At 33.0% G+C, this 13,594-nt stretch overlaps 1 protein-coding gene across 6 annotated transcripts in view; it reads right to left on the bottom strand.

The window, feature by feature from the left end:
- Window positions 1-717: 717 nt before the first annotated feature.
- LOC122632550 (IQ motif and SEC7 domain-containing protein 1) overlaps window positions 718-13,594 on the bottom strand; it is a 105,353-nt gene continuing 92,476 nt past the window's right edge. For 3 of the 6 annotated variants that reach the window (XM_043819472.1, XM_043819475.1, XM_043819473.1), the window contains 7 exons: window positions 6,596-6,940; window positions 5,362-5,917; window positions 4,413-4,775; window positions 3,819-4,192; window positions 2,987-3,642; window positions 2,457-2,798; window positions 718-2,342 (listed from right to left, as the gene is read on the bottom strand). In XM_043819472.1, the coding sequence (XP_043675407.1) occupies window positions 2,068-2,342; window positions 2,457-2,798; window positions 2,987-3,642; window positions 3,819-4,192; window positions 4,413-4,775; window positions 5,362-5,917; window positions 6,596-6,940 (2,911 nt within the window). In that variant the 3' untranslated portion in view covers window positions 718-2,067. Of the gene's footprint in view, window positions 2,343-2,456; window positions 2,799-2,986; window positions 3,643-3,818; window positions 4,193-4,412; window positions 4,776-5,361; window positions 5,918-6,595; window positions 6,941-9,813; window positions 10,060-13,594 lie in introns of those variants that run through there. The other 3 variants (XM_043819474.1, XM_043819471.1, XM_043819476.1) reach the window with 3 other exon arrangements.

Below are 13,594 nucleotides of genomic sequence, written 5' to 3'. Positions count from 1 at the left end.
TTTTATCTTAAACGTTTACTACAAGTTCATCTTTTTTTCTCTTCTCTCTAACATTCAATAAATAGAGTTGATTATTATAAATTTGTCTACAAGTACTATAATTATTACCAGACAGGGGTACGCAAGTATGCAGAAATGTGTTTCACATTTCAGACATAATAATATCTATCTCTTCGACCCTGATTTTCAAATGAATTAGTAGTGTATTATCATATGATAATAAAAATCATATATATGTATATATATTATACTTTCGTATTCTTGATCAATGAGTGTGTCACACCAAAAAATGCATTATCGTTAGAAAATCGTTAAAACATCAACATGCACCTAAAACACTGACAGGGATTACTTATCAATTCATCGCTTTAAGCTTCTGTTACATAGATGAATTATTACACGTGTAACTATTTTACGTTATTATTCTTATTCTTATTTTTATTCTTATTATTATTACTATTACTATTATTATTATTATTATTATTATTATTATTATTATTGTTGTTGTTGTTTTTATTGTTATTATATTATTATTAATTAATTGTTGTTATAATTATAATAATAATAACAACAATTAATGAATATATTGTTAATCTAATTAATATTATTTATTTATTTATTTATTTATTTATTTATTTATTTATTATTATAATATAATAATAATAATTATTATTATTATTTACAATTGCATGAGTAATAATAGCAATAATACTTGCGTTATCGTTATCAATAGATTCCTTTTACAAATCGAATTTGTTTATTTCACTTTTTTATCAAATAAATTCCTTAATCCTTTCTCAAATTAATCATGATGGTATACACGTGTCACAATAATGTATTGATTATTTATAATACAAATACAAATGGACCGTTCATAATCACGCACACGCACACGCACACGTACACGCATACATACACACACATCCTTTCCATATGTTATAAATATAATATATGAAAAGGGAAAACCCTTCTGCGCGTTAGACATTAGGGCAAATAAATACTATACACATTTTCGATAGAGGAAAATCTGTTTTTAAAATTTGTCAGAGAACGTCCAAGCGATCATGACGATTGGATCCTGCCCAATCCAATAAATTTATATACCGACGTGTTTTCTCTTAAGTATTAGTGTATTCCTTCTGTCTGTCAATTTTTTTTTAGTGCGCTTCGCGATATACACCGTTGTCGTTAAATAAAATTTCCTTTTTCATTACGATCCTTTTTTTTTTTTTTTTTTTTATTATTTTTTTCTTTGTTCTTTTTTTCTACCTTCCTTAATGAAAAAATTTTTCAAATACAGGGTTTCATACACGAAAGTTCACGGGCGGATTCCCAGAAAAAGTTCTTAAAGTGATTTTTAAATATCTCAGTTACTCTTTTCCGAGATTGTTTTATATATATTTATATCATAGGCTCATAGTTTTGCCATCTCAAAGGAAAGAATAAAGTAATAGGAGAAAAGAAAAGAAATTAATCCGTAAGATCTCGTAGAAGGAGTAATTGATCTCTAAAATCATCAAGAAACTTTTGGCCCATGTAGGAACTTTCTGAGCTACCCATCCCTTTCCCCTCCCATCGGCTTTAACTTTTTAACATTGTATTTCGGACCTAGAAAAATTCCAAGTAATATAATACGTACTTGAATATAACGATACAATAATATAAAATGTGCACGCATGATTATACAATTGTAAAAGTGCAATGTCTTCCGATTATAATATTATATTACATAGACAATATAATGATTTTAAAAACCGATTTACGATTAACATAAATTCGTATAAATACAATATGACGATGAGAGACAATGGTGTATAGGTATGATATAAAGATAAAATGATTTGGTATCTTTAATTTAAAACAGTATATTGACGCCGATTTTTTGTTATTTTTTTTCTTTCTTTTCTCTTTTTTTTTTTTCTCACATTTTGTTTGATCATAAATATTTAATAATCGTAATCTATCCCACATTGACAATCAAGTATTTTCACAAAGCGTACTAAAATAAAACCGAGCATAGTTTGTTTTCACTTTTTAATCTTACATATATACTATTGGAAGGATACATTATACTTCCGTAGTACGGCTATAAGGTGTTGAGTCATCCGACTGCGATAGCTTTCGTTCGCGTTTAGCAAAGAGGCCGCCTAAAAAAGATGGCTGTTGAGTGAGACCTTTGCTACCACCAGGAATCGTAGCACCTGGGTGAACAGGATGCACTTGTTGTCCAGGATGTTTAATACCCTGGCTCATAGAACTCGCAGAAGTAGATTGAAATGAAATTGACATACCGCTATCTAACGAGCCTACGCTCCCACGACGTTGCGGTTTCTCACCGGCGACTGAAAATATATGATAAATAATTAATGCGGTGTATCAATTAAAATAAAAATAACATCGCAGAGCGATGATCATTCATTATATCCCTATCGTGATTTTTCTATTTAAATTCTTACATTGTTCGTGTATATCTAGTAACGAGTTACTCAGAGCGGAACGTTTCAATTGTGTATCCATGTCGACTGTTTCTGATCTTTCGGAACATGGTCCTGGACAAGGACAAACTTCTACGTCGGCTACACCAGAATCTCTATTTTCGGCACCCCCTCTCGCACCTCTGCTACTTTTTTGCCGTTCCAATTCCGTTTCGATCCTCAATGTTTCCATTTCGTCCATTTCGCTTATCGACTCGCGAAGATCTTCAACAAATTTACATCTATCGTGTTCGTTCCTGGCGTTGAATGTGACTAGGACTTTGCCATCGACCCGTTGAGACAATCTTATTCCATACGGATAATCTACGGAAGTTTTATTATGACCGATTAAAATATAATACATGCGAATGCGTATCTCTTTTTCTATGTGTATATACATTTCTTTCTTTCTTTCTTTCTTTCTTTATTTATTTATTTCTTCTCTTTTTTTTCTTTCCTTTTTTTTTTTTTTTCTTATCATCTCTAATAAATATTATGACATTTATACTCACGAGGAACCTCGAATAATGTCACGACCATTCCGCAAAGTGGAAAACTTTGTCTGAACGTGTACGTAACGCTGTTCTTTTTCTTACTCAAAATTTTGGTAACAACGAGTAAGTCGTTAAAAAGGAAGACCTCCCTTTGATGTACCCCAGGTCTTTCCTTCTTGTGAATATCCGGTATCTCGTATAATCTACAATAACAGACCAATCTTCTATGCGGCAAAGCCATATTTGGTTTTTTCCCAACTATCGTAGCTTGGACCTTCATAACTTGAGATACGTGATCGGAGCCCGGTTTAAATTCGTTGTCCTTAACTCTCTCGTAAATGCCAACGAGTATGTCCTTATCAATGTCACCGCAATCGTCGATACCCCTGAGATTCTTAACGAAGTCATCGAGTCTCATTCTACGTTCTGGTTTTAGATTCGGCGTATGTAAATCTGTATTTAGCATGATTATTGCAAATGCCAAAACAAATACTGTATCGGCCGAACGTAATCTCGAGACAACGTCAGGATTACATTGGCAGTAACGTTGACTGAATACTTCCATCAAACGTTCGATCTTTTGTGCCTCCCCGGGCATTCTGAAATACGCTTGGAATTTTCGCAGTGCAACGTCGACCTGCATCCCCGATAAATCTAGTTCATGCGAGAAGCATCTAAAAAAATAAAACAAAAAAAAAAAAATAGAAAAAAAGAAAACGGATGAGAAGAAGAAGAAGAAAAAAAGAAAAAGAAGACGAATCGTGAACAACGAGTTAACGTAAGATAGATCGTCGAAAACGATATGCGTTTCCTTTTTCTTAATTGATGTAATAATTAAAATAACACTTACTCGAGTACAGCCATGTTAAAAGTATTTTGTAAATTTCCAAGATATTCTCCGATCATTTGTTTCGATAATCCCTTTCTACTAATTAAAAACCTCGCAACTCCTTGCGGACTGTTCTCAAGGAATCCACGTCTTATTAAATAACTTATTCCTCTTTCTGGCTTTTTATTGAAAAGATTTAATCCAACCCTATATTGGCGTTTTCTTACGGTCTCTGATACTTTATAACTCGTTTGTGGCATTGAATCGGCATGATCCATTAATGGTAATTGATAACTGGAACTAGCATGGGAATGGCCGAGATCCTTCACGCTATTTATTATCGTTCCAGTGTCGGTAGTATGACTTGCACAATCTTGATGTTCGGGTGAACTCGACTAATTTGTCAAAGTCAAACAATAAAAATCTCATTAAACGAATGAAATTTATTCAAAAATATGAAGAAAAGTGAAAAGTTTATATATATATATATACATATCTTTCTTTATATATTTATATATATTATATATTATATATGTACATATATATATATATATTTGCATGTGTCTTTCTGTGTTTCAATATATGTGCAAATGAACAAAGCGAAAATGATCTTACGATTCCTTTGTGTTTCCATACCGGTGACCCTCTCTGAGCGTCACCCTCGGAACTCTCACAGTTGGTGGAGTCGCTACCGGAACTTTGGACGGAGCTCAGGCTACCGTTTTCTACGCTTTTGCTCAGACCATTGTGACGCGGTTCCATTGATCTCGACGTGATGGAAGACGTTCTTTTTGGAACTTCCGGTGGTACTTTCTTACCGGAACCACCCCTGGATCTACCGGCAGAGCTAAGTTGGCTCGTGTTGTTCCAGTTCTGCGATATCGGGGTCTGAAGATTGTGTGGCCCAGACGGAGAAGTGCATGGCGTTCGAAGTAAATCTCTAGGGGGTGTATCTTGTCTAAGACCACACAAGGTATCCTAAAAACGATTAAACAACAACAAGACTATAGACTCGAACTACTGATAAATTAATCCAATCGATTCGATATAAGGGAAAACATACATAGATACATACATACATACATACATACATACATACATACATACATACATACATACATATATATATATATATATTTGTACATGTGCGTATATATACGTATATGTAAAATAGTTTGGAACGTATATAAGATAAATACGATATCTTAGCACGTAGGATCGCTTTACGAATGAAGGAAGGAAATTTCATATAAGATCATTTTTACGCGCCTACTGTATCTATATACCGATAGTTTAACAGAATTTCAAGGCGATGGAGAGAGGTAGACGGTATCAATATTATTCGTAAGTAAACCGATAGCCCGGCAAGGTCCGCCGAGGGTGACGTTTCTACTACCTACCGTTACTAGCAGTACTACTATTACTATTATTACTAATACCATTAGTAGTACCATCACTATTACTACTACTACTACTACTACTACTACTACTACTACTACTACTACTCTACTACTACTACTTCTACTATTACTACTAGTACTACTACTATCGATTGTTAAGTTACCTGTGGATTGTAGTAATGAATGCTGGAACCACTCTCCTGAGAACTCGATTCCCAGCAAGGGCTAGGAGGTAAAGGCTGATGTCTGTTGCACGGGCTAGGTGCCAAAGATGGTGTATGCCTACCACTTTGATGCAAGCTATGATTAACGTGTTGATGTCCACCACCACCACCACCTATTTGAATCTCACACCTGCCACTTTGACTTCTTGGTATTGGCGATTGCGAATTATCGACGTGTCTCCTCTCCCTAAGCGACATACTCCTTATAGGCATCGGCCTGTTCGCCGTTTGATTCTGTTGTATATATATCTGACTGTGATAGGCCATCCTTTCGTGATCAGTTGCGTTAACTGGACGATCTACAGGGTCCTGTAGTTTTCTGCTCAATCTTTTCTCCGCCTTTGCCATTGCCGTTATGGCAGCGAATTTTTTCAACAATGTGTACCTCCTAAACGCACGTTGTATCGTCAATGCCGCATTCCTTGCCTTAACGCCGCCATATTTTCGTTCTAGCATCTCGATTTGCTTGTCAAGAAGATCCTGAGATAGTTCGTATCTGTCGAAAGATATACAAAGTTCAGTACTTAGAAGAAGAAGTAGAGGAAGAAGAAGAAGATGAAGAGGAGGAGGAAGAAGAAGAGGAAGAATCTTTTTCACTTTTCTTTCTTTTCGACCTTAAGTACTCCTACCCCTTTTCCTAACCCCTCTCTACCCCACTTCATCTCCCGACATCTTCTCTGCTAATTAGGTCGACCTTTTAACAAGCGTCTCACGGACTTTTCTCTCTTTCTCTCTTTCTATCCACTCTTTTTCTCTTCACCCGCATAACTCAACCGTTCTTTCATAAAAACGTGATCGAACCTTGGCGAGTGAGCAAGTACACCCGTAAAAGTAAGTCAAGACCGTAATCGATCGGATCGACTCGTTCGACTTGTGTATCTTGTAAGAAGAATAACGAGAGAGACGGAGACAGAGATAGAGACAGAGATTGAGACCGAGACAAAGATAGACAGAGACAGAAACCTTCAAGATTTTGGGTCAGGAAGAAGTCTCCTCTTATTTTATGCTCGCGGACTTTTAAATATTGCAGGGGTGTATCTTTCTTGTTCTACTGTTAGATAAACAACGAAGATAGGTAGAAGAAAAGATAATGACACGGGAAGGAAGGGTTAGAAAAAGAAAAGAAAAGAAGAAAATAAGAAATAAAAGAAATGGGTTCAACAAAGAGACTTACGCAGTTTGAAGTCTGCATCTCTTCAAGACGTCACCGTTTCGTACGGTTCCCTTTTTAAGATGATTTTGTTGATAACCCATTTGGGGTTGTCCACCATATCCCTGTACCATGGTACCATAACTTTGTGGTTGAGAATAACTCGTATGAGGATAGCCTGTATGTACATTGGGCGATGAGTATGCACCGTGTACGTAATTTTGTCCCTGCATATAAGATTGTCCAGTAACGTAGGAAGTTGAGAGACTGGTCTGACTTCCAGATGAATAAACGCCGTGTACGTTGCCACCTCCATGCATTTGATTAACGTTCGAACTGTGCGACGGCCTTTCCATCTTTTGCGGAAAACTGCAACAAAAGGTAATATGATGTTAAGAGGATTTTAAATATGGTTATACGTATATAAAAAATCTCTCGACTATTTGGATATTTTATCTTTGGAATATTATAACATGTGTATGTACTATATATTTTGTGTGTGTATAAAAGTTAATATATTTTTTGTGATTTAATATTAATACAATGTAACACGGTGACTATATTGTTAATGATATATAATATAATAATATATAGTAATTTATAATAGTATACTAATATAGTATTATTAGTATAATATTACTAGTATTATAATATATACTAACGTCGTATTATAATATTATTCTATTTACACGTATTAATATATTACGTGCTAAGATATTAATAATAGTAATAATAATAGTAATAATATTAATAATAATAATAATAATAATAATAATAACAATAATAATAATAATGAGATGCACGAAGCTCGTCTTAATTGGATTTCTCTTGACTTCAACCCACAAATAAAATACCGATCTACCGACGCATTCTACCCGCATTCGATAATTTTCAAGCTATAAATTCAAGACTACTTTATAAATAAACATTTATTAAAAATGAAAAGAAAAAAGAAAAGAAAGGGAAACCGTTTGAAAGATCCACTTTAAATCCACTTTAAATAAATAAATAAATAAATAAATATATAAATATATATATACATATCTGTTATCAACAGATATATTATATACATATATATTTCTAGACGGGGCGTGGAAACAGGATAATCAAATTCAAGGTCAACGCGATTATATCTATTCCCCGTTTTTTATTATCTCATTTAAAAAACGCTAGTTACGTGCCTCTCTATTTTAATATCCGCTTCGCGTGATTAGCAAATGCAATTTTCTCGGGGCTTTCGTTCATTATCGAAAGATAGAAAGGAAGAGAGAAAGAGAGAGAAAGGGGGAAGTACCTATTGTTTCGACACACGATGGTCATCGATCGATCCTAAATGAAAAAGTGTCCTTGGTAGATAAAGTTCCGAGTATGTACATGATGATATCATACTTTTATTTATTTTTTTATCCTTTTCTTTTACTTTTTCTTTTTTTTTTTTTTCTAATTTTTTATTTTATATTCATACCAAAAGATTAGATAAGTGAACCGGCGATTATGAAAGTGTTGGTATACAAGTCGTATTATGTTTTTTATGTGCTTTAAAAAAAATTACAAGAGAAAAAGGAAACAAAGAATGAAAAAAAGAATTATCTCTCAAATACAAATATACTTTTGCTTATGGGAAAATCATTTTTAAATAAAATGTTCCTAATTGCGGATATATCGTATATATTTTCAAACGAAAACTTATTACACCGGTAAAAAATTAATATTTCGATTAAAATATGAATCTCCATTCGTCATTATAAAAATTCACTCTATTATATATTAATACTTAAAATCGATTATTACGTACAATCATAAAAAAAAAAAATAAAAATGTAATTAGAATCGCAGTTGCAAATATATCCCACGATAACGAAAAATTTATTAACGATAAACAAAGTCGAGTAAAAAAATTTATAGGCGAACGAAAAATAACAATCGTCGTACAAATTAAAACTTCATTATATCAATCATATTACATATAAAACAAAAATTGTTTTTCCGTGATATACATATTACAAGAGAATATTTAATATCACGTTCGTTGCGTATCCGAATCCGGAATATTAAAGTTTTCAATTTTGCTTCATTATAGAACAAAGCTTGTTCATCGGTGATTTAGACCACACTCATAATCACCGATTCAACTGAAACCAGTCTCTCTCTCTCTCTCTCTCTTTCTTCCTATACGTTCTCCAAAATCAATAATATACAGTTTTCATAATCGCAGAGAGAGAGAAAGAGAGAGAGAGAGAAGTTGTGGTTTTGTCGCCAGGTGCGCTCGATTATTCACAGGGTGTCCGATACATTTAGCAATAAAAGTTACCAATCATGCGTGAATTTCGAACGAAGAAATTTTCAAAAAGAAAACTTTTCTATATCTAAGAAAATAAGAGCGAGAGAAAGAAAGAGAGCAAGAGAGAATTAAAAAAAAAAAAAAAGAAAGAAAAACAGAAAGAAAGAAAGAAAGAAAAAACGTTTAACCTATTTACTCGACGTAACGATGTCAAGTGTTTTAAGAATAAGTAAAAGAAAAAATATAATGAAACGTTGATAATAAGTACTGAACGATTTTCCCACCTTGTAATTCTATCCTTTAAACGTTTCATACAATCACCTTTCTCTCACGAAGCTAGAGTATAGTAATTAGTCTTTTCATATTACTTTTATATACGTTTATATGCTACATACATACGTAATATATAAAGATACCATTTAGAAAGAATACGTATTTTTATATTTTGAATCTATGTGTGTATGCGTGTGCGTATGGGTGTTTCCTTTCTTTTTTTTTTTTTTATTCAAGTTAATAATTAAAATTTTTTCAAGGAAAAATATAATTTTTCTGATAATGCTTTCCTATAATAATTAGTTTTTTATTTTTATTCTTTATAAATTATAAACAGATCGAAACTGTAGTTTTATTAGATTCTATTTACAGTATATTTGTTTATCGACTGAAATGGGTCATCCTATATACACTTATTCACTCACACACTCACTCATAAATTATTAATTATAATATTTATCAGATATTATCAAATATTTATCAAGTATTATAATTATTATATATACATATGTAATATATGTATATATACGTATATAATAATTTCAAGCTTAGTAGTCTGGAGCAAGAAATAAAATCATTTTTATTTTCGAATTAAAAATGCACCCTTCGTTCTTTCTAGTTTAAGAGGAAAGTACTGTACTACGAAGTTTTATTCTTTAAAAAGACATTACTGGTTTTAAAAACGTACCCCAACAGTAACGACGAGTTACAAAGGTAACCAAAATCTTGGTCTCTTCTATGGGTCTCCTCCAAAAAAAGACCACTCTTCGATCTTCTAGTATAATGTATCATCATCTCGTTGGAATAATTTCCACACATCGTTGAAAAACGTTGAGAACGATTCTGTATATTCGATATAACTAATTTCGAATGATTTTCGTCTAATCTAGTCATTTTTCGCGAATCACGATCTACGATCGAATTCATATTAACATCGCGTAATCTACATCTTTTTTCTCGCATCGTTTCCTCGTCGAAATTTCTTTTGCCTTTTTATTTTTCTTCTCTTTTATTTTATTCTTCGCGTGATAATTATAAAATTGATTTTGTGAAATTCACGATAAAAGTTAATTATTCACGTATTGAACACTTTTATATTACATGTATCTTACATGTATCTTAAGTGAATATTACGAATCCGACGAGTTGCTGATATATTTTAATAGCGATCAATATTTCTAATGCAACATTATATAATTTATATATAATGTATTATTTTTTGTAATTTACTATATCTATATCAAAACATATCAACAACATTTGTTATAACGAATTTATACAACATTGTATATAACGATATTAAAAATGTATTAATATTGAAACGATGCATTTAAAACCGATCCTTCATAAATACACATACACACACATATATTTGTTTAATTCAATAATATTCACTTCAATATTGCGTCTCATTCAGGATGCAAAATGTTGGAGGAAAAAAAATACTTGTCAACGCTGATCACGATCGAATCGCACACCGATCGTCGATATAACGATCACCAAAAAAAAAAAAGAAAAAAAAAGAAGCAATTATAAAGCAGAATAAATCGGAGATATTAAAACCGATAGCAAAAAAAATACACACACACACACATTTATATATATATATATAAATAAATAAAAAAATATTTACTAAAGTCGGCTTTACTAGAAACTCAGTGGAAGCAAATTTTTGAATGAAAAAAAATCTTATAAAAATTTAATACACACACACACACGTGTGTGTGTGTGTGTATATAAAGAGAGAAAAAAGAGAAACAATTCACTATTAAAACGAATGTATAATAATAAAATATCCTTTATATACAAGGAGATAACACTCGAAGCGTCTTGCGAGTTTGAGGGCAAGAGATCGACTGAACAACCGTCGTTGGAAAAGAAGGAGAGAGAAAGAGTGAAAAAGAGAGAGAAAGAGAGAAGAGCTGTTGCTGGATTCGTTGTTCTTGAAGGAGAACGACAGCTGCCACATGGAAGAAGGAAGATATCCACCTTCCATTCGAGTAAAGGACGTTGGAAAGGGAGATGCATGCAAACAGTAGTTGAACAAGGATGACAGATTTGGAGAAGAAGGATAAAAGAATATGTATGTGTGTATATGTGTGTGTATGTGGGGTGAAGAGTGGAAGAAGGGTGGGATGGGTTTTAAGAAGAAGGACCTTAAATTAAGAGAGGCCACGCGTTCCAGTCGTTTCTTTTTCCTTTTTTTTTATTTTTTATTTATTTATTTTTTTTTTTAATCTCATCCTATAGCTGTCCTCTTTATCCCGCATTGAAAATTTTGTTTTCGTTCGTCTCCTTTCTTTCTTTCTTTTTTTTTTTTTTTTAATCTCATTCTATGCTTTCTCTTTATTACCTATTGAATATTTTTCATTTTTGTTTAATTTCTTTTTCCTTTTTTTTTTCTTTTTTTTTTTTTTATTTGCATATCTTCACCCCCTTCTTCCTTTACCTTTGTCAGCAGGTATATAGGAAGATATCGAGAGAAGATGCATATGTGTTCGACCGTGACACTCGACCGAACACTCGTTCGACGAGTGTCCTTAGAGATCGTCGTTGATCTTACGTAATCTACGTTGTCTCTCGTACCTCCGTCGATTAAAGAGACTTACGTAAGAGAAATCTCATCTTGTTAAGAGATCACATTGTACGTATATCGGTATGGTTTCTCTGTTTCTTTAAATACAACTTTAAGAAAATTTCTTTTAGAATTTATCCCAATCTTTCGATGAAGGTACAGACTGAGAGAACGGTAAGCTTACAGGAACGGTATGGGTGGAATATCAAAAGTTTCTAAGAGAATTTTAATAAACCGATTAGTCCAAAACTTTTTTCTGCAACTTTTTACGAGACAAATCGTTTCCTCTCTCCTTTTCTCTTTTGTTCCTTTTTTTCTTTTTTATTTTCATTTTTCAGATCGGAAAATTATAAAAGTTAAACTCGTATATTGTCGATCAATTTTAAAAATGTTCTTACGAAAATCGAGAAATGTATTTGACGATTGATCTTTAAAACGATTTAAAAGTCTATCGATCTCATACCCTCTCCTGCCATTTATAAAAACAACTATGCTTCCCGTGCTTTAATTTAGTATTTATTTACTTATTTATATGTTCATTTAAATTATTAAATAAAATCCAAAATAAAAGATTAAATGAGGAGGAAAAGGACTTGAGTTGAGTTTTGCGAAGTGGTGGCTGATATTATCACTGCTTGTACTAAGAGAAAAATAAATTGGGGAAGATGAAGATGAAGGAGAAGAAAAAGAAGAAGAAGAAGAAGAAGAAGAAGATGAAGATGAAGATGATGATGATGACGAAGGAGAACGAAGGGGTGGCATTAAAGCCTCCCAAGAGTAGGAACATCTGCTTGTCGGGTGTTCACGAACGACTCGTGCTCTGCACTGGGCGCGTGCTCCTAACTCGATACACACACACATACACACATACACACACATATTATATGAAACGTTAGGTCTACAACGTGTGCTTCCGACGTGCACCTGGCTTCATGTTTTTTTCCCCTCGAAGATAGTTTGGTCGTTCGGCCGAAAGCACCGCTTCTTTTTCTTTTTCTTTTTCTTTTTCTTCTGATTTTCCTTCTCTCTCTCTTTCACTCTTTCTTTCTCTTTCTATTGGTGTTTTTTTACGCGAGCATAGAATGGAGATTCACGGATGATAAGATAGCATTATTACTTTATTCGTTAGAAACTAACGTCAATGTAAAATAAAATGTAAGGTAGGAGAAGACCGTTGAATTTTTTGCTGCGATCTAATTTTATTTTCCTTTTTACTTTTTGCTATCTTTCTTTTTTTTTTTTGATAGCGCAGGTGTATTATGCTAAGCGTATACACATATAGAAACATTCTAGAATACAATAGAAAACATGTATATATGCGTATAATAAAAAAACAAAAGGAAATAGAAAGGAAAAAAGATTGTGAAAGAAGAAAGAAATAAATAACCTACGAAAAGACGTCGAAAATGATGATATTACTAATAACGGCCTATCCTAGTCAGGGTCGAAACGCGAATTGTGCCTTTTCGAGTGTACCACGAACAATACTACTACTACTACTACTACTACTACTACTACTACTACTACATTACTATTACTACTACTACTACTACTATACTCTTTGTGGTCCGCAATTAATCCTCACTCAAGGATCTTATACTCTCTATTGTCTTTGAAGAGAGAGACGAGGATCGTTTTGACTTTGGAAGCGTTCACTCTGAGCTTGAGAAACAATGAAGAAGAGACAGAGACACACGGATACAGAGATAGACGATAGATACAGATAGACATAGAGAAAGAAAGAGAAGGAGAAAGAGAGATAGATAGATACGAGAGTAAAGGAAAAGAAAGAGAGGGATGACATAACCTAGCCTCCGTACACTTATGACACGCGTGTGTGCGCGTTTGTCTCCGTGACAACCCTCAGACGGCGACAGTCCTAGCACCATCCAAC

Source organism: Vespula pensylvanica, chromosome 10 (genome assembly GCF_014466175.1).
Source record: "Vespula pensylvanica isolate Volc-1 chromosome 10, ASM1446617v1, whole genome shotgun sequence".
Classification (NCBI taxonomy): Eukaryota; Metazoa; Arthropoda; class Insecta; order Hymenoptera; family Vespidae; genus Vespula; species Vespula pensylvanica.
This window is presented reverse-complemented; position numbering and strand designations above follow the sequence as displayed.